This window comes from Anoplopoma fimbria, chromosome 10, assembly GCF_027596085.1.
Source record: "Anoplopoma fimbria isolate UVic2021 breed Golden Eagle Sablefish chromosome 10, Afim_UVic_2022, whole genome shotgun sequence".
NCBI lineage: Eukaryota > Metazoa > Chordata > Actinopteri > Perciformes > Anoplopomatidae > Anoplopoma > Anoplopoma fimbria.
This window is the reverse complement of record NC_072458.1, coordinates 11,112,230-11,133,371: the sequence shown is the minus strand read 5'-3', so window position 1 is coordinate 11,133,371 and position 21,142 is coordinate 11,112,230. Positions and strand designations below refer to the sequence as shown.

General features: G+C 38.8%; 4 protein-coding genes across 5 annotated transcripts; 3 read left to right on the top strand and 1 right to left on the bottom strand.

Annotated features, from left to right (window-relative positions):
* On the bottom strand, positions 1 to 2,074 carry LOC129097666 (1-phosphatidylinositol phosphodiesterase-like). Its single transcript, XM_054606574.1, has 4 exons — positions 2,028 to 2,074; positions 638 to 987; positions 161 to 337; positions 1 to 17 (listed from the first exon to the last, which is right to left on the bottom strand). The coding sequence occupies exons 1-4, from the start codon at positions 2,072 to 2,074 to the stop codon at positions 1 to 3; spliced, it is 591 nt and encodes a 196-aa protein (XP_054462549.1).
* Positions 2,075 to 2,254: 180 nt separating this feature from the next.
* Positions 2,255 to 8,030, top strand: oscp1a (organic solute carrier partner 1a). Of its 2 annotated transcripts, XM_054606495.1 has the most exons (11): positions 2,255 to 2,366; positions 2,545 to 2,574; positions 4,135 to 4,289; positions 4,617 to 4,784; positions 4,986 to 5,066; positions 5,190 to 5,293; positions 6,323 to 6,451; positions 6,563 to 6,617; positions 7,322 to 7,467; positions 7,557 to 7,617; positions 7,908 to 8,030. In XM_054606495.1, the coding sequence occupies exons 1-11, from the start codon at positions 2,255 to 2,257 to the stop codon at positions 8,028 to 8,030; spliced, it is 1,164 nt and encodes a 387-aa protein (XP_054462470.1). The 2 variants fall into 2 exon arrangements, with proteins under 2 accessions (XP_054462470.1, XP_054462471.1); XM_054606496.1 differs by lacking the exon at positions 2,545 to 2,574.
* Positions 8,031 to 9,066: 1,036 nt separating this feature from the next.
* On the top strand, positions 9,067 to 11,464 carry lsm10 (LSM10, U7 small nuclear RNA associated). Its single transcript, XM_054606459.1, has 2 exons — positions 9,067 to 9,234; positions 10,066 to 11,464. Exon 2 carries the CDS (start codon positions 10,105 to 10,107, stop codon positions 10,519 to 10,521), a length of 417 nt encoding a protein of 138 aa, XP_054462434.1. The 5' UTR covers positions 9,067 to 9,234; positions 10,066 to 10,104; the 3' UTR covers positions 10,522 to 11,464.
* A 1,971-nt stretch (positions 11,465 to 13,435) lies between these two features.
* On the top strand, positions 13,436 to 20,946 carry eva1bb (eva-1 homolog Bb (C. elegans)). The gene is made up of 3 exons (XM_054606423.1): positions 13,436 to 13,665; positions 17,544 to 17,690; positions 18,438 to 20,946. Exons 2-3 carry the CDS (start codon positions 17,624 to 17,626, stop codon positions 18,872 to 18,874), a joined length of 504 nt encoding a protein of 167 aa, XP_054462398.1. The 5' UTR covers positions 13,436 to 13,665; positions 17,544 to 17,623; the 3' UTR covers positions 18,875 to 20,946.
* The last annotated feature ends 196 nt before the right edge of the window (positions 20,947 to 21,142 follow it).

The following is a 21,142-nucleotide window of genomic DNA, read 5'->3' as shown; positions in this document are numbered from 1 at the left end:
TCAGATGTTGGAGATTCCTTTGCAGATGCTGGTTCAGAGGATGTTTCAGAATCCTGCCCAGATGTTGCTGATTCTGTAATGGGTCCTGGTTCAGAGGACGGTTCGATTGTTGTTTGAGGCATCGCTCCATCATTTTTTTGTCCTTTTTCTTCTGCTTTACCACAACTGCATGTTTTGAGTTGAATGATGTTTTGAATAAGATCAGCACTTGGGAAGTTCATGCTCAAGACACCTAAGCAACCTTGATTTAAGGAGCTATTCTTATGCTGCACCACAAAGTTATAAAGCTGCTTGTTTACTTTTTTGGCAAACATTTTAGGACTTTTAATTCTTGATGCTGCAGTGTCAGTCAGTACAATGTGATGTTCACAGATGTGTGGCCTGATTCGCTTTATTTTCCCTTCCAAAGGGTTTAGCTTTTCATTTTCAAAGAAAAACGATTCATGGTTTTCTGTTCCAGCACTGAACGTGTTACCCTGGAGAAAAACAATTTTTCCCCTTGCCTGTTGCATGTTTGGTACTGACAACATAGTCCATATTTTATCATTGTACTTTTCAATTAACTGCTTCATCAGTTCTTTAACTTTTCTTTTGTATAACCCATGTAATGTCACTTTCAACAGCACAGTGTCACTACTATCTTTTAAGAAATCTAAAATGATTGGTAGGACTTCATCCAATCGAATGTGTTGCCAAAACATCCAGTGTCTATCCTGGACATAAATGTGTTTTTGGTTGGGGAGCCAAATCCCAGCGTGCACATCAAAATACCGGATTCCCACATTAAGTTGGTCTTCTAAGGTCCAAATTTGACATTTAACAAGTGGTCCTCCATGTAATGATAAGCTTTCGTGTGTTCCTGGAATGGCGATAGCAGATACTGGAGTATTCTCAGGTATATCCTTCATCCAGTTCAGGTTATAAAATTTGCGATCTAGGATTGAGTTATCATTGAAACCTGTCCATGAGCTTGAACAGAAGGTTATTCTGGTGGGAAGAAGACACGTTACACATTATATTTGCTAATTTGATTAATTCAACAGCAGAAGCAATTCAAACAGTTCTTTAACAACAGGCAAATACTTTTCTTTTTTTAAATATGTTAAAATATGAATAAAATACTTGCTAAATATTTAGCTGTCCATACTGAGAAAAGGGAGATATGGTGAGACAAAATTTCAACAGAATATGATTACCAATGATATGTTTGACTTACATAGAGAGAAGCCAGATGCAAAGATGGATCCTCATAATTGTATTCATATTCCGGTGAGCTAAATCAGGATTTATTCAGTTCTCTTTCCCAAATGTTTACATTTCGTCTCAACTGACAATTTGTAAAACATTTCACAAGAAAAGCTCCTGCCCGAGGACATGACTTGGACAAACAGGCAATTGTCTCCCTTGTGAGCGAGCAGCCGTAACAGCGAGCATAAAGATAAACTTTAATTTGCATGTTCCTACTCTCTAATCTTTTATCTTGAATGGCAGGGAGAGTGAGAGAGAAAGAGACAAAGATGTGTGGGCATTGTTAAAGAGGTGAACAGATCATAAAACAGTTTAGTTAGTAAAATTTGACTCAGGGAAGAGTCAGTTTAGATAACCTTTAGAAGCACTGCATGTAGAACCTTTGACCTTGATCTTTGAGCTAAACTTAATTATTTTAATGTAAGATTTTAGGAAATATTTAACAAATATTAGTATGCAATATCTGTGTGAACAACTACAGTATATGGCCAAAACGTTAGTGTAGAGCAAGTTAATACTCATGGTTTTGGAATGATCACATACTTTGTTCAAGTTATCGCTTCATGAAGAAGACATTATTTGGTTTATTAAGCATTACTTTATGTTTGCATCATGCTGTAAATTATTGTCAACAAGCCTATAAAGCACAAGCTCTTGTGAGATACATAAATTGAACATATACACTGAGCCATTTACCTTCCGTGGTTGGTTGTGCTTATCTGTTACGTCATCCTTATCCTGTCCAATAAGCTTGTGTTGGGTGCATGCTGATCCTCTACCTCACCACCTGTTGCCTCTTAGTGGGACAGGTTATCTGCAGAGGCATGATCAGATAAGACTTAACATGGACAATTTGTTTACAGGGACAACTGAAAACAAGAAACAATCAGATAATGCCTTTTAAATGACAAGAGTGCCTTTGATCTGACAGGAGCTCAACTGCTTCCAACGCCTACTTCTGCACCAGCTTTTGCCTGCGAGTTAATCCCTTCTTTGACTTTTCAAGATGTCTGTGAGAACTCTCCCCCTGGTTTTCATTAATCTGGGTGGAGAGATGCTTTACATACTGGACCAACGCCTACAAGCTCACAACACGTCTGAGGACAATTCAGAGAAAGGTATAGATGTCTAGAGAACTGACAGGCTTGGTAGATGTGTTACGTGCATAGCTTCCAGTCATTGTCCTGCTGACAAGGTGTAGTCTTGCCGTCCCATGTTCAAAATTTTTTTGCATCTCAACAACTCCAAAATGACAAGTCTATTATCTTTCTCTTCTTACTTGGGACTTGAATGCAGGAGTGTGGTCAGAAAATGACAGAAAAAGAGGTATCCATGTCATAGTTAGCATACTATTGTATAGTTGGCTCCCTGTGTTGCGGTAGCAGTGGTTGAAGAAGTACTCAGATCTTTAGCAAGTATGTATAGTTAGTTACTTTCCACCATTGTCCTGTAGTGTCTACTATTAGCTGTAATGAGTTGAAGTCAATTGTATGATACATTAGTGGGCCTATAGTCTCTAGAGAATACCCTTATCAACACAGTGACATCATCTTTGGTTAAAAGGGAGTTACGACAAGAATCTGACTTTGTGGTATCTCTTTTACCATATGAAATATGAAATATTTCTGCCATGTAAATGTAATCTTTTGTGAAAACAGCATGTAAAATTGTCATAGAAAGACAAACAATTTGACAGCTAACTAGCCATAAAGCTATATCAAGTGTCACCTAGCTTGCAACGTCTAGCTAAAGCTTAATTTACTATCTAGTTAACTATAATTGTAATGCTGAACAAAGGAAACATTTTGATGAGCCAACATGTTGGTCATTCTTTGTTTTATTTCACATAACTAAACAAGGCACTAGCTAATCCAATCATGATGGAGAAAAACATAGCTTAACTCATGGGTAACTGCTTTAGCAGAGTAACTCAGCTTTTAACTCCACTAGAATTAATGTGATTTGGTGGGATTAAGCAACCTTTAAAGTGGCCCTATTATGCTTTTCCATTTTTTCCCTCTCCTTTAGTGTGTTATATATATTTTTGTACATGTAAAAGGTCCGTAGAGTGTAAAACTTGAAGTCCACGCCTAAAAGGAGTTACCCTCCCCCGCAGACACACTGCTCCTTAGCTGCCTGAAACGGCTCGATTTAATTATTTCCTTCTCTTCCATAACTTTATGAGGTCATAATGTTACAGAAGTGACGTAAAACTCCTTCCGGCTAGTTTGGCTCGCCCTCAAACAACAAAAGAGAGAGACGGAGCTGAAACTCCGGTGGAAGAGTTTTTTGAAATGTGAAATGTTGACCAATCACAATAGAGCGGGCTAGCTGACCAATCAGGGCAGACTTTGCTTTCTGGAGGGAGGAGCAAGCGCTACAATGGAGCGTTTCAGAGAGAGGGTGAGAAGAGGTGCTGCAGGACAGCCAGGATGAGAAAAACAAGGCAGATTATGAGAATGTAAACATGTTGTAACTGTAACTTGAGATAAAAATACGCACCCGGAATATAGCATGATAGGTCCTGTTTGAATTACATAACTTAATGAATTAAAGTCTAGGTAAACCTATTACTGATTCCCATAAACTGTAAATGGTAATGCTTAATAAAGTGTACTTTATTATATACTCTTTAAAATCACAGAAAGGTGAAAAGAACCTGTACTGGTAGATATAGCCTACCACCCCTATAGACTGTCCAAAGTCAGCATGTAGCAGTTGCGTTTTTGTATATATTCTTAAAACTTGTTGAGGAAAACCTGGGTGTAGAAACACTGGCTCATAGCTGCATTAACATCAAAACAAGCCCTACTGTGCCGTCTCATTCCATGACCCAAAATAGCAAATTTAATCACCTTTCTGTTTCTGTCTCTTCCCCACTCAAAGTCATGAATGACATTGTTGGGGCCATGTTTAGTAAAGACTTTATGGATGAACTTCTCAAACCGCAGCAGCTGTATTCTCACAGGACACTGAAAACAGTGCTAACTCGGTTAGCGCACGCCTCCATCATGAGGCTGAACCCGGCCAGCATGGACAGGGTATGTACAAGAAAAATAAAAATATGTTTTTGAGTAAATTTGACATTTTTGTGTTAACAGTGTTTTTACACTGAAGATTAATTTGAAGGCCTGCCCAACACTGTTGAATTTTTGGTTTATGTTCCAGCATTTGAAATGGTTAAATGACACTTGAAGTTTAACTGCAAGGCTCAAAATTAGTCCACTGTCAAGTGTTCATTTTTGTGTCTTAAGTCCAAATCTTAAATTTATGGCTTTTAAACTAGTTTAAAGTAGAAAAATTGTCAGTTTGTTTGAAGCAGCAATTTCTTAAAGTTTACACCTTCCTATTTTTTTTTTCTCCTGCAGCTTTACGAGCTGATGGTCATGGCGTTCAAATATCAGGTCTTCCTTTGTCCACGGCCTAAAGACTTGCTGCTCATCACATACAATCACATAGATACAATCAGGGAATTTGTAAGACACACTCCTGTGGTTGTGAACCAAGTGGACGAGACACATAGGAAGATCATTGAGGTATATTGAGAGCGTTTATTATAGTCAACCTTTAAATATGATATTCCATTACTGATCCTTGAACCCATTACCCCAGGATACAGTAGCCTATGTTCATACAGTCTGTACATTAAGTTAGTGTATACTGTCTGGATTCCAGCTGTCAGTTTCTATCACCTGGATCTTGTGTGATCAGTTTTTGTTCTTCTTGATGCATGCTAGGTATACTCATCTTTGCCAGAGGGTGAATTCCAGCTTCTCAGACAAACACTGCTAATATTTTTTCAAGACATGCATGTTCGGGTAAGTCCTCTGTTGTTTTTAACTCATCCGTCCATACAAGTGAAATTAAAATATAACCGTATTTAAAATAGATTTCAATTAGTATTTTTAAAATATTATTATTATTTTATTTCCCCCTCTTAGGTGTCAATTTTCCTCAAAAACAAAGTCCAGAATCACAATGGACGTTTTGCCCTGTTGACATCAGGCCCAGTGCCTCATGGGATAGATGTTCCAGGGCTTATTAGGTAGGCAGCTAACAAACATGTCATTGAATATGTTCTGACTGGTAGAAAATCAGTTGAACTACTGTATATTAGCATGTACATGCTGGCACACAGATTTTTCCACTAGCATTCAAAAACTGCTGAAATTGTGTGACAAATACATATTGCCATGATATTTGGTCCAGACATTCAAGTTCCCCAGAGGAGGAATCCTAATGACTTTTGGGATCCTCTGACTTTACATCAAGCACCACCAACAAGTCAAAGGCTTTAATTATCCAGGATTGGAATAAAATTGGGCTTAGACGTTCATGTCCCCCCAATGACTTTAACTTTACATTCATTGCCATTTGTCCAATGATGATCCTATCAGCTTTAGCTGTACTTTGTTTGATGACAATTAGCTAATGTTAGCATGCTAACACGCTAAACTAAGATGGTGAACATGGTACAGATTATACCTGCTAAACGTCAACTCATTATCATTCTAAGCATGTTAGCACATGAACATTTGGATTAAGCTCAAAGCCTTATTGGGGCTGTAGATCTTTGTTGCTTCAATAACAGCTTTTTTTACTTTTGAACAGCAGATACTCGTTTTTTTTTTATTTATTTTTTTACAAACAAACAGTGGCTAACCGAGGCTAGCTAGAAAAGCAATTTGTGCTTCTCAAGTTAAGGCTGGTCTTTACAACACAATTAAACTGATGGTTATTTCTGTGCTTCTCTACTTGGAAATTGTATCATTTTATTTCTGAATAATCTGTTATTTCAATTTGATCTAGTGTATATGGAAATTTATGAACTAGCAACTTGCCAACAATTTCTTTGACCAGCACAGGCCTAGCTAAAGTATAGCCAACTTTTTAGCAAGGTTGCTGGGCATCATTTACACACAGACAATATACTGGCATCTAATGTGGCTGGAAATGACAAGCTGATATGTCTTCATTTAAGATTTTCTTGTGTTGAGTCTCTTATAAATTATAACAGTTTATAAGAAAGATCTCAATATTCCAGAGTGTCATCATCTGCTTCCCGTTTCCACAGGATGTTTGACAGGAAGGGCAGAGAAGTGAGACGTGGCGAGTTCCCCACAGGAGGAAGTTACACCAGCCCCATCAGACAGGGATGCTTTGAACTGCATGGGGACAGAGTAATCAGACTGGGCATTAACATGTACGTGTGAACTGTATTGATACTACACCACATAGTTTATATGAATGATAAAATAGTGGATTAGAAGATGACACTGCTGTATTTTGTGTTTTGTGTTGAATAAAAAAAAAGGTACACTGGGAACCATCCAGAGGAGACACACACATCCAAGTCTCATTCTGTCAAGGTAACAACCCTATTTCTGACACTTCAATAGCAGGAAAAAATCCAGTTGTAATTAAACTACTAAAGTTTTTATATTGATATTATGCATATTATATTATGTGTTCATTTTTCCATAGCTGCACAGTTCTATAGGCAGCACTTCACCTACATTAAAATTAATTTAAATACATTTTACAGAAGAATAGCTCTGCTTAAAGAAAGTAGAAGCTTCAACACATGCTCCCATTGATGGCTTTCTATGATATTTGGTATGGTATGCCACATCACCTTCATAAATGGCAGCAAGCTACTATATAGTCCTCCAGTACATTTTTTACATAAATATATAAGTGCAATGCCAGTTTATTTAAGTACTTATTTAATTACTTAAAGTACAATGTTGAGGTACTTGTACTTTACGTAATATACTCTTGCATTTCAAAAAAACAAATATTCTACTTTTTACTGCACTGCATTTGTATGAGCTTTAGTTACTAGTTTCTTTATATATATATTATTAATATTGAAATTATATAACATTTAATTAATTAATTTAATTATTAATTAATACTGTAAGTACATTTTGCTGAAAAATTATACTTTTTCCTTCACAGCACAATTCACATTTTGCTTTTGATTATGCATCACAGAGAGTATACTCCAGACTTGAGACCTGCTCTCTATTCATGTATAACCTTCCTGTACATCCACACCATCCTGCTGCAGAAGGATGACGTTCCCAACCTGCTGGCCAAGGAGGAGCTGAACCTGCTGGCTCGTCTGATGGGCAGCATGAAGGCCGAGAACATGCCAGAAACTGAAACTGGCTTTCGGATCAACCTGTTTACTACAGACCAAGAGGAGGAGGACGCGTGAGTGCTTTTTTTTTTTTTTTGCTTTACTCATTCTCTGCTTTTTAAAATAACAATATTTACCATGATACTTTTATTTTGGTTAAAAGGGGAGCTTCAGGTGGAGCTGAGCAGTCGTTGTTCGGAGTGATAAATATTCAAGCTATGCAGGTAGGATGATGTAATACTGTAGACTGTCAACAAGCCAGCTTATAGTCACAAACTCACTGAAAGTTCATCAATGTTGGGCAAATTTTAAATCCTTTAAATCCTTTTGGTAGATTAGGAGTATAGTACTGCATCATATCATACAAGCATATGAGATTTTATATGTAAAAGGTAACTTGTAACTGTAATTGTCAAATAAATGTAGTGGACTAAAAAAGACCAGGAGATTCATTCCCACTTTTCTTTTATAGACTGCAGTTTTAATTTTACGTCTGGGTTTTTGTTTGATTCAGGACGAACATGTTGCGACTCAGCTGGCTCAAATCGCCGGACAGTTTGCCGAAGGAGAGGAGCAGCCGGAAAATCTCAGCAGCAGCAAAGGAGACGACCTGCTGGCCATGATGGACGACCTCTGACCCAGTTGTGTTGTTTAAACTGGTTTAATTTATCGTTTCAACTTTACTGCCTAACTCTTTACCTCAGGTCAAATGACTTTAACTGTCACTGTGAGCTTTGATTTAACCTGTAAAATATGCAGTTGTTGGTGTATTCTGTTCGACACCTGGCTGTTTAACATTGAGGAAGGTTAGCGAGTACAATAACTATACAAGGACTCATGCTGTTTTATATTATTAGCACTTGAAAAAGTGCCACATGAATGCAGTTTTGTTTGTGTTCTACTTTTAAATACAATGTAAGACTAAATAAGCCTGATGCAGTGATCTTGATAAAGAGTGGAGAGACAGAAGATTTATATTGGTTTGCTTTTATTATTTTTTAAAGATGATTCAATTTTTAATTTATTGACCAAATTCCCTTAGGATCTGGCCATTAAGGGAAATATGGTGCATGCAAATCAAGTTTATCAAAGGATATCTGAAATACATGTGTACTTGGGGTTAGATTAGGCATACAGTACTGTGTCATATCATACAAGAATATGAGCTTTTTTAAAATGTATAAATACATTGGATGCATTATAAATAACTTACAGAAAATATTATTAAATATGTAGTAGGTCACATTATGATTGTATTTATCCCTTGTATTTATTTATTAGGAATTTGAGTGTTCTATATATCTGTTTTTTCCTTGAAAAAAGAATATCTATTGCTGTTTATACATGATCCTTCTGATCATAATTAAGAAACTTGATTATTCTGTTCATATATTTATTCAATTTTCATAATTCTGTCTTTTATGTTTCTTGAACTATGTTTACAGGACACTTATGTAAAAGAGTTTTAAACTTGATTAAACAAATGTATTTACATATATGGGGATGTATAATTAACATGCAATGAAAACATGTTTTTACAGATAAATACAATTGTGTCATATAGAGAGTTTAAGCATCTATATTATTGTGGACATTCATACATTTAGGATAACAATTTATACTGAACCGTTTATAAGTGATTTCTGAAGCTGCCTGAAGAGAGCGATGTTGTTCTACGTTGACGCAAATCTGCGACGCACAGTGAAACGTCATCACGCTGCGCTTCCTGGTTCGGACTTGTTGCGGGAAAAACAACTTGTTGAAATGTTTGAACGGTTTATCGCCACTTGCAAAGATTGTGGTGAGGGGTTTATCAGGATATAAGGATTTAACTCATTCAGGTATGTTCAACACACAATGTCCTAGAGTATTATATGTAACATTTGCTCTCTGGAGATGCTGGCGTCCTTGATTGGTCCCTGCTAAAGCTAACAGTTGAAGTATGCTACCAGCATAAACCAAGTTTCTCTGTCTAACAATAAAACAGCTTATTTTGAGGTAAAGATGCATGAATATGAAAATGACTATCTGCTGTAGTAACCTTCATACTTTTATACCAATATCATAAATAAGACAGAAACCGTTATGTTGTATTTCGAGTATATGCCCATTAGAGTAGCGAAGGCGATTTGTTATAAGGGATGTAAATTCCTGCCCTGTTTCTACTTGGAAACCTCCTGTAGCCTACCTTTCAGTAGCTGTGCATCTCTGCTGACGGATTCTTAATTAGTGCTCTTCCTAAGTCTGTGGCTACAATATATATCAAATTAAGCAAAGACAGCGCTATCGTCAGTTACACCTTGCAAATGCCTAATTAGAGGGATAAAGCGGATATTTTCTATTTGATCATGGTACTATTAAACCTAAACCAAGTCCTGGCTTGTATTTTCAAATTAACTTTTTTTTTTTATAACAGAAAGTCTAAAAATGAAGGATGTTCTGAGCACCTCTCAGCTCTAACCTTTAGTTGTTTTGATTAGAACTTTTCATATTTTCCAGTTTTTGGTTTTGATTCAGAGGAGTTAGTTTAAAATGTATTATGGTCATCATATTTAGACAAATAACATGCACCCTGTGGACAAACAACACTAAAATATGTTACACTGTAAATAGGAATTTACAGCGTTGTTAATGAATTGTATGGTAACAGCTAATCTTCTGCTTGTCTGCAGGTATCCCCTGTCCTCTGGAGATCCCCTACATCAGCGTCCATGGAGTCAGAGGGCACTGAATTCACGCCAGCGGGCCCGGCGCCTGTAGCTGAAGTCTTCAACTCCATCAGGGAGCGCGCAATCGCAGAGAATAGCATGGTCGTCCTGCTGCAGGGTCTGCAGGGAGAGGTAACCACGGTGGACCTGAGGAACGAGAGCACGGCGCGGGGACGCGTGGTCAACGTGGACGCCTTCATGAACGTACGTCTGGCGGACGTGCTGTACAGAGACAGTCGGGGCAAGCTCACCAAGCTGCAGGACATGTTCATCACAGGCAGGAACGTTCGCTACGTCCACATCCCGGACCACGTGGACATCATGAAGACCATAGAGAGCCAGCTGGCCAAGATCCACCGTGTCCGCAACTTTGCCAGTCATGGAGGGGGCAGAAAAGAGTACGCAAAGAAAACCAAATAACTTTTCTTTTTTGTTGAAGGATACAAAAGAAACTCAGATGAGAACTGCTTGTGCAAGACTACTCCAATAATACTTGGGGTCAAAAAGCAAGTTTATCTTGTGATTGGGGGACTGGCATCACACTCGATCAGTAGTTTCCAACCTGAGGGGTCACACTATGATTCAAGGGATAAGAATGAAAAGAATATGTCAGCAGTACACAAATACTTTCTTTCTGTCATTTTTTTTTTGTTGGTGTAAAACATGGACACTTCACTTGATCAGGCCTCTAAAAGTCATTCAAATGAATCTTAAAAGGGAAAATCTCTCGTTTGAGCTGCACTCATGTGCGCACCAAGACCCCAACCTGTGATGACTTCGGGTCATGAGATGAAAAGGTTGGGTGTTACATCCTCACCGTTTCTATGACTGCAAATAACAATTGTTTTCATTATGAATTCTTCTTGAATAATTGATGTATCTTTTTTTCTATAGAATGTTGCAAAACTGTGAAAAATTATGAAATTCCCAGAGTTATCTGACCAAAACCCAAAGATATAGACTTCATAGTGGTTTGCAAACAGATGCAGCAAATACTGACATTTTGTAAAGCTGGAGAATATTTTGGAATTCTTGCTTTAAAAATAATTATTTAAACATTTAATCATTTATGAAAATAGTTTCATATTCATTTTCTTTCAAGCTGATTGTTGCAGCCCTAAAAACAACATGAGCTTCTTTGATGAACCACTGGACTAGCTAATGAGTTGAACACTTTCCTTGTGTTTTGGTAGTTGGGTTTGAAGTTTGTAACTAACACAAAATAGCCTTTTCTTTTTAAATACATTCAGGAGTTATGAATAAAGATGCTCCCAATTAACTTGGCCCCTCAAAAATGTCTCTGTTTCAGCACACAACTGCTTTATTAAAATGAAATGGAACATATTACAATTAACAGAGAGCGGGTGTGGCCCAGAGTGTCAGTGTGTTTTGCTCTTGAGCACCACAAAGCCCATCTGTCTGTTGGTGAAGAAGTTAATAACTGCCCACATGCAGGAAAACATTAGTCACCATCAATGCCAGTCTGGTGGAGGGAAAAACAAGCAGGCATGTTTCCACAGCGTCCACCTCGCAAACATCTCTGCTGCATGCATCAGAGGGCTGTCACTCTCTCCTGTGATCTGGTGGTGTGACACCCCAAGCCTGGCAGGACGGGACTCTCGTTTAGCCAATGGAAACGAGCGGAGCGGGGTGAAAGGAAGAGAGTGTTTCACTTGGAAACTGCCGTCCCAGTGTTCTCCCGATACAAAAATACGATTGGGAATTTGAGGAATTTGCAAAGGGGTATGTTATTCCTACACAGTGTCAGGAAGAGGACAGGCCTGACATAACACAGGCGGAGGCAGCTGGTGCAGATAAACCCACAGCTGTAGATAGATGTTATTGCATTAAATTAAGGAATACGCACACAGGAATGTCCCTCGGCGGTTGGGTCATTGTTTTGGCTGCGGCCTCTGTGTGTTTTTAGGGACATGTTTTTCTCTTGACTGCTTTAAAACCGACATGGAGAGCATCTGAATGACAGCAGCCCACATAATGACTGCTTACTGCTGGGCTAAAAAACACGGCCAAGCGCCACATCAACACTCACTACACTCAGAATAGCACTTTACAGAGGCTCAACCGCAAACACAATTATTTTACAGGACACAACACGGCTTGGTCCAGTGTCACAGACTCCACCTGTGGTCAAAGGAGTACTCAGATGTTTTACTTTAGTACAAGTACCAATACAACAATGTCAATACAATCCATGCTTTCATTTTCTGTCTAAGTAAAAGAACAGAAATATTATCAGCAAAATGTACTTAAAGCATTAAAAGTAAATGTACTTCACACAAGTACTGCACATAAGTACAATTCTGAGGTAGTTCAATTTAATATTTGTAGTTTACTTCTTCTCCACTACGTTTGTGAGGAAAATATTGTACTTTTTACTCCACTACATTTATTTGCAGATGCAGATTAATACTACAAAAATAAAATCAACAAAAAATGATGATATAATTGTAATTTACTATTGTTACTTATACTATAATAAGACTTTATTGATCCCCAGGAGAAAATTGAAAATATACCAAACAGCATTAAGTAAATTACCCCCAGCCGCAACATTAAATATGTTAATGTTAATGATTGATTGCTTGATGATTGAGATGGGAACCAGTACTATTACTTTAAAAAAAAATATATACTACTACTTTTGTATTTCTACAAAATGTTCAATGCAATACAAGTATTTTTGCAATGTAGTATTGCTACATCTAAGTTAATACTTCACCACAGAATGTAGTGGAGTAGAGGTATAAATCAGCAGCAAATGGAAAATTGTACTTAATAACAGTACAGGAGTAAATGTACTTAATGACTTTCAACCTCCACTAAACAGCAGCACCTGCTGGCTTCACTGTTTGCTTAATAAACTCTGTTAGAGACACAAACTGCACTGCTGAGGTATTTTTTTTCCAAACCTCGCTCAACGCTGAAATTAAAACACAAAGAGCTCAATTAATCCGCGAGCCCCCAAAGGCATCACGGCCCTGTGCCCACAGCAGCCCATGCTATTTCCTGTCCCACCCTCCTGGCTAAACAGTGAACAGACCTCACTGTGGTGCGTTTGTGGCCGGCTGAGGAGAGATCACCTCCCTCTGGTCAGTGGTGTGGCTCAAATCTGCACAGAAGCAGAATAACTCACAGTAAAGGGGGATTTCTTTACAACTTAAGAGTGGTCTGCCTGCATTTTGGGAGCTTTTATTTTGGAGCCAGATGCCAGTGGCACACGCATGAGTTTCACTTATCTCTCAGGACAGAGGAAACACCTCCTTCTTAACATGTGAGTGGACCGTCTCTGGCTGGTCCTCCTCCTCTGAAGGATGACAGGGAGTGGATCATAGTGGAGGGCTGCTCCCTCTCCTGCAGCTACATCAGCTCCTCTGTCACAAACACTGAGGGACCAACAAACTTGCACTGCTCCTCCGTCCAAATGATGGGATCTTATGTAAGTGTTGGCTAAAAGAACGGCTCCAAATTTGGATCTAAATTCTTTGTTTTTCTAGTGGAAAGTTTTTTGTTAGTCAAGCCTTGCAGCTCTCATCCAGGACCAAGGTGAGTGATGACTTCAGATGATGTTTTACCTTTCACTTTTCTTCCTCGAACATTTTAAGTTTTCATGTAAATAAAGCTTTTATTGCACATTTCAGGTTTCCTGTTTTAACTACATATACTGTAGTAACTGCTGTCAGGCAATAAACAGGGCAACAAACTAGTTTATTAGTAGGGTCTGCACTATGTTCTCTACAATACCGCAGACCATAAAATCCTTTATAGATGCAGAAGCTACAACATGCTCAAATCATCAACACTTTGTAAATAAAATTGAAGAGAAATTTTGATTTGATTTGTATATTTTTATACTTATTTGAGCCCACTTTATCACTTTCTTGTGTGCTTGATGGAAATATTTTGACAGCAACTCCCTGTCTGAGAGACAGAACACATTTGGTGGACTACTGTAAAATAACAAGTCTCATTTTCAATGGTTTCAGGTTTCATCTTTTGACTTAAATAGGATTATCTAAGCAGGAAGTGTGGGAGGGTTGAACGGGAGTGCATTTTATGGGGTTACATAAACAGCTACAGCTGCCGGGCCTTTGCACGTGTATAGTTAAGTCGAGAAGTTATTGGACTTGTCTGGAAATGTTAGGTGTTAAATCTGTCTGCCCCGGGACTGCGGCTGTATAAAATGGACATTTGTCTCCCTCTGGTATTTCTGTTGTGCTTCCAGCTCGAGCAAACTTCACCACAAACTGCCTGCCTCAGGCAGGGATGAAGGTCTGTGGAGCTCTGCATAGAAATATGTCTTTTAGTGTTATTCTCTTAGTGCGACAACAGAAGAAGAGTTTGAGCGTACCATAATAGTGTTGTTTGAACAAATAGACGACCGTGGCATTGTAACTCCATCTTATCCTGAAAACTTCTTCTCCTAAAATGAAAAAGAAAAGAAATCTGCCAAGTCAGTGAGATGATTTCAACCTGTTTTAACAGAAATCAACTTGTTTCAAGAAGTTTCTGGAAATCAGAGGTTAAAACATGAAGCGGTGCGACAGGTCACTGCCCTAGAATCAAGAAAAATGTAACTTAATTTTGCAACTAAACGACGTATAGAAAATATTTGTACTGCACACAAGATTTAAAGAAATTACGCTTTTTTATTGAGAGTTGGATTGGAAGATCGATACCTTTCTCAACACGTGAAGATTTAGCTAGCAGCTAATTAGCATAGCTTAGCTTAAAGCTTGTAAACGGGGAAAAAAAAGAGACCTGGCTCTCTCCAACTGTAACAAAATCTGCATAAATCTCACAAATTAACACGTTATATCATGTTTGTTAAATTTGTACAAAAACGAAAAGTACAAACAAGTTTGATAAACGATGTGATCGGTTAGCATGCAGAAGTACTGGTTGCAAAGGCCAGTCTTTAATTAGAAAGCAAACACTGTTTGACTTTACTTGATCTGAAGCGGACACTAAATTGCCCACTTATGTTGTTAGGGTCTGGGGGCCGCAAATTGAGGGTGCAAATGGAGTCCTGCTTCTTCTGTCTGCGAGTTAAATGTCGAACAGAAGGCAGTGCTGGTTGAGAGCCACCGGTTCCCATGAGTCAGCTGCCACCATAGAGACTACAGCTGTAATTGCCCCCTTAAAAAGCAAAAAAAGCCTTTGAGAGTTCACAGGGTCTGCCAAGACTCACCAGGATAAAGATCAGGGTGGGAAAGTGACTCAAGCCCCCCTCTTTAAATGGAGGCGATTGGAGCAGGGCGGGATTTCGTTTTCTCCCTGGAGAGAAAGCACCAGAAAGAAAAACATTTGGCTCCCACGCACACTGTTGTTGTAATGACAGGGAATGTGTGGGGGTGGGACATATCTGTCATCATGTTTACATCAAGCTTTACTGTAACTTTGAGACCATCCGTGACAACCCCCCACTTCAACCTCATCTAACCCTCAGTCTATCACTCTCTTAAAGGAACAGTTCACCCAAATCCTGAAAAATAACCCATGTATGGACTATTTTCAGTTCTAATGTGGTCTTTCGATAATCAAAAAGTAAGCAGGGCAGACATGTTACTGTTGAAATATTAGGGACGGCAATGGTCCAGACTGAAATATCTCAACAGATAGCCTATTTCCATGAAATTGGTTCAGACATTAAACGTTTTCACCACAGGAGAAGAGTTTTCCTCACTTTTCCTGTAGTGCCACCAAAATATTGAATTTGTCCAATACGTTTAAAAGTAACTACACCCCCATCACCCTCAGCTGTACCTTGAGCTTAGTGCTTATGTGCGATCGTATCATGCTAAGACGTTAAACTCAGATGATTAACATGGTTAACATTATACCTGCTAAATATCAACACAAAATAATCTGCTAATGCTTTATAGATCAGTAATAATCAATTTAAAAGATGGGTTGAATGCCCATGAGCAACATGTGCTAATACATGGAGGAGAGAACGAGGACAAACAGGTCGTCCAGCGGAGTGGAGCCACAAGCCAGACTCCGGATTGTGTGCACAACCTTTACGTGTCCACAAATCTCGCTCCCTAGCATGAGCGCGGCTTTGCATTTCCGCGACATCATTAAAGGAAGGTACAGAAATCGGATTTGCGGGTTGTGTTGAGGTACACTGACCATGGAGGAGGAGGAAATGGCTGCTTGTTTTGCAGCTGTATCAGCCTACGCATTTCCTCGTGTTACAGGATCAGTTCCATTAGTGTGAGCAGCACATTTAACAATAGCAAGTTGAGATGGGAGTAAAATGGCCTCTAACAACTCAGCTACCAAAACCTGATGCTGAATAGGTTTTCCAGAGGATGTGAGAAATCCTCTCAGTTTCCATAACTGACCAAAATCATGAGCAACGCCAAAAGCATATCTGGAATTTGATTAAACAGTAGCAACTTTATCTTTGGCTAGAATGCAGGCTCTAGTGAGAGCACACAGTTCTGCGGCCTGAGCTGAAGAACAATTAAGTAGCTCTCGCGCTTCTAACACTTCCCAGTCATTCACTACTGCATAGCCTGCAAGATGTTTGTTATCAGATGGTCTACAAGCAGACCCATCAGTGTAAACTTTTGGGTTGCCAGGTTGTGAACAGCATAAAACGTTATAGACACTCATTTATCAAGAAAAATAAATAGTATCACTTGCTTAACGGAAAAGGGGCAGCAAGGCACTTGGATCATCATCCATGAATTAATTTACAACACCAGACGTGATGGATTATTGACACAAATCAATCAATTAATAAATTATTTTCTTACTAACATGTCTTACATGTGTACATGCACTGCAACTTAATGGCTTATTTACATCTGCACGACTACCAAGTAGAAATGACAAATGGCAGAAATGGTTCTAAATGAATGTCTAAAACTGATCTATAAAGCATCTGATGGACCATAAATACAGCCATTAGTTTCAAACCCTGCATAAAAAGTGCCTTACCATCACTCAAAACTCAGAGACAGACATTTCAAACTAAATGCAAAAGAAACCAAACGAAAGTTCACGTTTTGTAAATAGCTACAGTTTCCGAGGAAATCTCTCATGTGACTTGTTTTCTGTGGGAGAAAAAAAAGAACGAAAAAAACATTTGCGTGACACCGGAAAAGAGCCTCCCCAGGCTCTGATGTCATAAATATAAACATCCTCAGCAGACACAGAGGGCCTCATGTTGCTGTCCTGACCGCAGGCCTGAGTGTAAAACACTTACGAGGAACACAATGTACTTGTCTACTGACCTCTGACACCAGTTTAGATCACAGGAATGATGGGAAGGAACACATTTTGTCAGGCTTTTGGCATCTTTTTGGATGAGCTCAGACTTTCCTATTGGGATTATGGTGACACTATTTCATATATTATATCAGATTGAAACATTGATGCACTAACTGTCTTCTTGTGTATTTCTGTGACAGGATCTGTCGTTGCCGTTGAAGTTCAGTGTGCAACAGAAAGTACTGGAGATGGTAGATATTTGAACCCACTGTGAACCAGGATGGAGCCTGTTAAGAGAGACATGGAGCTGCTCAGCAACAGCATGGCGACCTACGCTCACATCAAAGGTGAAGACCTCAGTGTGTCTCTAACTATGGTTCTTAACCTGGGGATCTGGGCTCCATCAGTGGGGCACAGCATGGATCAAAGGGGTCACAAGATAATTACCAGTGTTGGAAATATCCCTAAAAATGTTTGTGTCAAAGTTTAACTTTTGACTGGCTTGGGATGCTCGAAAACTCACGAAAGTTGGCACACACATTAGAAACGACAAAAATTGGAAAAGTTAAGCAAATTTGGCTTGTGCGTGGCAAGCTGGCTCCATAGCGCCCCCAAATAGCACACCAAGTTTGGAATAAAGTTCCTTTTTATGTTCTTGAAAAGAAAAAGACAACTTGTGGTTAACAAAGGCCAGACTTTTTCTAGGATCAGCAACTTACTTGAGTCTGGCAAACTCACAGTAACAAGACAACAAGTTGAACTGTTTACACTTTGGTTTCTGTACAGATTAAACAAACAATATACAATGTGTTGATAAGTGAGATTAAAAGATGCTGTTAGTCTTTTTTTTAATCTTTTGTTACCATGAAAAATCCCTAGTAAATGTAAATTGCTGTAAGACAAATGTAATTGAATAAAAAGTACAATATATTCCCTTTGAAATGTAGTGGAGTACAAGTAGCATAACATTTAAATATCCAAGTAACCTACAAGTACCTCAATATGTAAAGTACACTACTTGAGTAAATGTTCTTAGCACTTACAGTTGTTGACGACATATTGAACTCGTCCATTGTGTTTCTCTGCCCTCATAGCAAATCCAGAGACCTTCGCCCTCTACTTCATGATGGGCGTCTGTCTCGGCCTGCTCATGGCGCTGTGCCTCCTGGTGGCCGGCATCGCCTGCAGGACTCGCCGCCACAAAAGACCTCCCCCCTCCCCCGAGAGGAGAAAGCTGAAAGAGTCCAGTGGGGAAGAGGACGAGGATGAAGAAGAGGAGGAGGAGGGCATCGCGGAGGAGGATGGGGAGGAGACAGATATCCCTAAATTGACACTGGGGCCCATGAGCAATCGCAGCAGCCAGTCTACCGGGACTCTGAGGAGCGTGAATGTGTTCGCGTCGGCGGAGGAGCTGGAGAAGGCGCGACGTCTGGAGGAGAGGGAACGAATCGTCAGGGAGATCTGGAGGAACGGACAGCCGGACATTCTGGTCACAGGGACGGGGACTATTGGACGAGTGCATTACCACTAGCTTATCACTTTGACTGCCCTGAAAATCCACCTCACTGACTGTAAATGGCAGGACAGACACAGCACATTGATAGAGACATTTTGATTTGTGTGGCAACCCAAAGTGTCAAATATTAAAGTAAAGGTGTGTAGTAAATTGATTGGGGTACTGAGGAGGGCTGTTTCACCAAAGCTCTCCCCAGGGTCATTAATGTTTGAACCCTGCTCTTGATTCACAAACAGTGTTAATTGAGTCCAGCTAGTTTAATCATGTGACCCGTTATTTAAATCTCAAACTCTTGACTTGACTTATAATGTGCACCACCAATGTGCACATTAATAAAACACTGATACAGAGACATAACTGTGTTCCCCTGCATAAGTGGAGAAAAAGTGAATTTTCACACAATTCCTAGATAAATAAGACATTACGAAATAATGTATCATACTATAAATACAATCAAAACGTGCAATATATTCACGTTATTTACACATCCAATACATTTTTTTAAACTCTGCTTTAAGTTTTGAAAATGTTATTTAATCTTAATTGATCAAGAAAAACCTGTTCCTCCAGATTGAAAGCATTGTCAGTCTTTGGGGGGAAATAAAATAATTAAAATTAAATTGTCCTTATATAAACTCTCATTTCCATTTTACTGATTCCATATTCAACATCTTAGGTCTTTGCCATAGCTTTCTGTTATATTGACATGGGGCAGATTTTGTATGCAGCATAATTTGGCTCCATCTGTATTTTACCATATCTCTGCAATGTGAAAAAATTTAAGTTTAACCACTTTTTTACAATCAAGAACGGGATATATTTATCATTTGGTGTAGCAGTGTCCATTTGTGATTGTTTATGTGTCAAACAATACATTTATTTGCAGTTTTTTAGCGATAATTAAGAGGAGAAAATAGTTAGCATCTGTATGAGAACTATGTAGTGTTAGCTAGCTAGAGCCAGGAGTCGGTTAGTTAGCTTAGCTTAGCTTAGCTTAGCACAAACAAATGGTAGAAATCGCTGATTTTTAATCTCTGTTTGATGGTAACAAAATTCACCTATCGGCCGAAGGTTAAAAAGTACAACTTTTACTGTGTCACTGACGTTAGCGGTGACGTTGCCAGGCAACCCCGGGAGACCTACCGGTCCAGTCCTAAGAATAGTCCGGCTCCAAACAATGCTATTCCAGACATGGTTCCAGTCTCTTATCTTGTATGATAGCAAATTTCTATATTTATGTTTTTTACTGTGCTAATTGTTCCATTCATATGTTTTAGTAATCTATTAATTATTTTTCAATATTTGAAATTGCTTGATTTGTATGACCAACAGTCCTGCAAATATTTGTTTTAAAGCGATATAAAAGAGGGAAAACACCATATTTGAAAAACTTGAATCAAGATTGTTTGGACTTTTATTTGAAAAATAAGGCTTAAACAATCATCAAAACATAAACATAACTTCAGTTATCAAAAAAGAGGATTGGTTTTCTGTTAATCAACTAATCATTTAATAATAATAATTTCTGCCTTTTCTTTTTATTATAGAAAATATTCTGTATATTAATCCATAAGGAAAATAGTGATACGGTCCAGCCCTGGTGTTAAACTGCTCCAACAGAGGCAGCTTCACGGTGGGCTAATCTTAGCAGAGAAGTTGGTTTCCCACAGAAACCCTCCAGTCTTTTTCCCAGCCTTTAAATTGGCTTGTGTCTCTGACCCCATCACTTCCTGTGTTTCCCTTTCCACAATTCCCATTACGCTCCCTCCTAGTTTTAGCTGCAACACTGCAGCTCTCTCTGCTGAAGACATGTCTGTTTACTGGCTATGAAAGAGCCATTCACCTAAGCCGTTCTGTAGATATTACCAATGCTGAGCTTCTCCAAGCGATGTCCCAGGAGACAGTCTATTTTCTGTTGGCAGGATTTTCCTCCTCTGTCCATGAAAAGGTTCTCTATGTTATAACTGCAGGAGCTTGTGTCGAGTGTCCGTTAAGCGGCACTGAATGGAGATTGTTGTAGGATTTAAGAGAAAACAACTCAAGAAACTGACAAAATGAAACATTCACGACCTTATGGTTTGTGCTAATTCTGGAACAAATCATTTATTGACAATTGTTTGTGGTCGTCGGCCCTCTATAACAGCTTAAAAAACACATTTTACATTGTCACCTAAATTAAAGTAGAAATACCAGAATTTCCAGGCATTGATCACAAAGAAATAAACTGTATCTATAATCCTGGAAAATTATAATGGGCTTCTTTTTACTACTTTCTGGTATTTT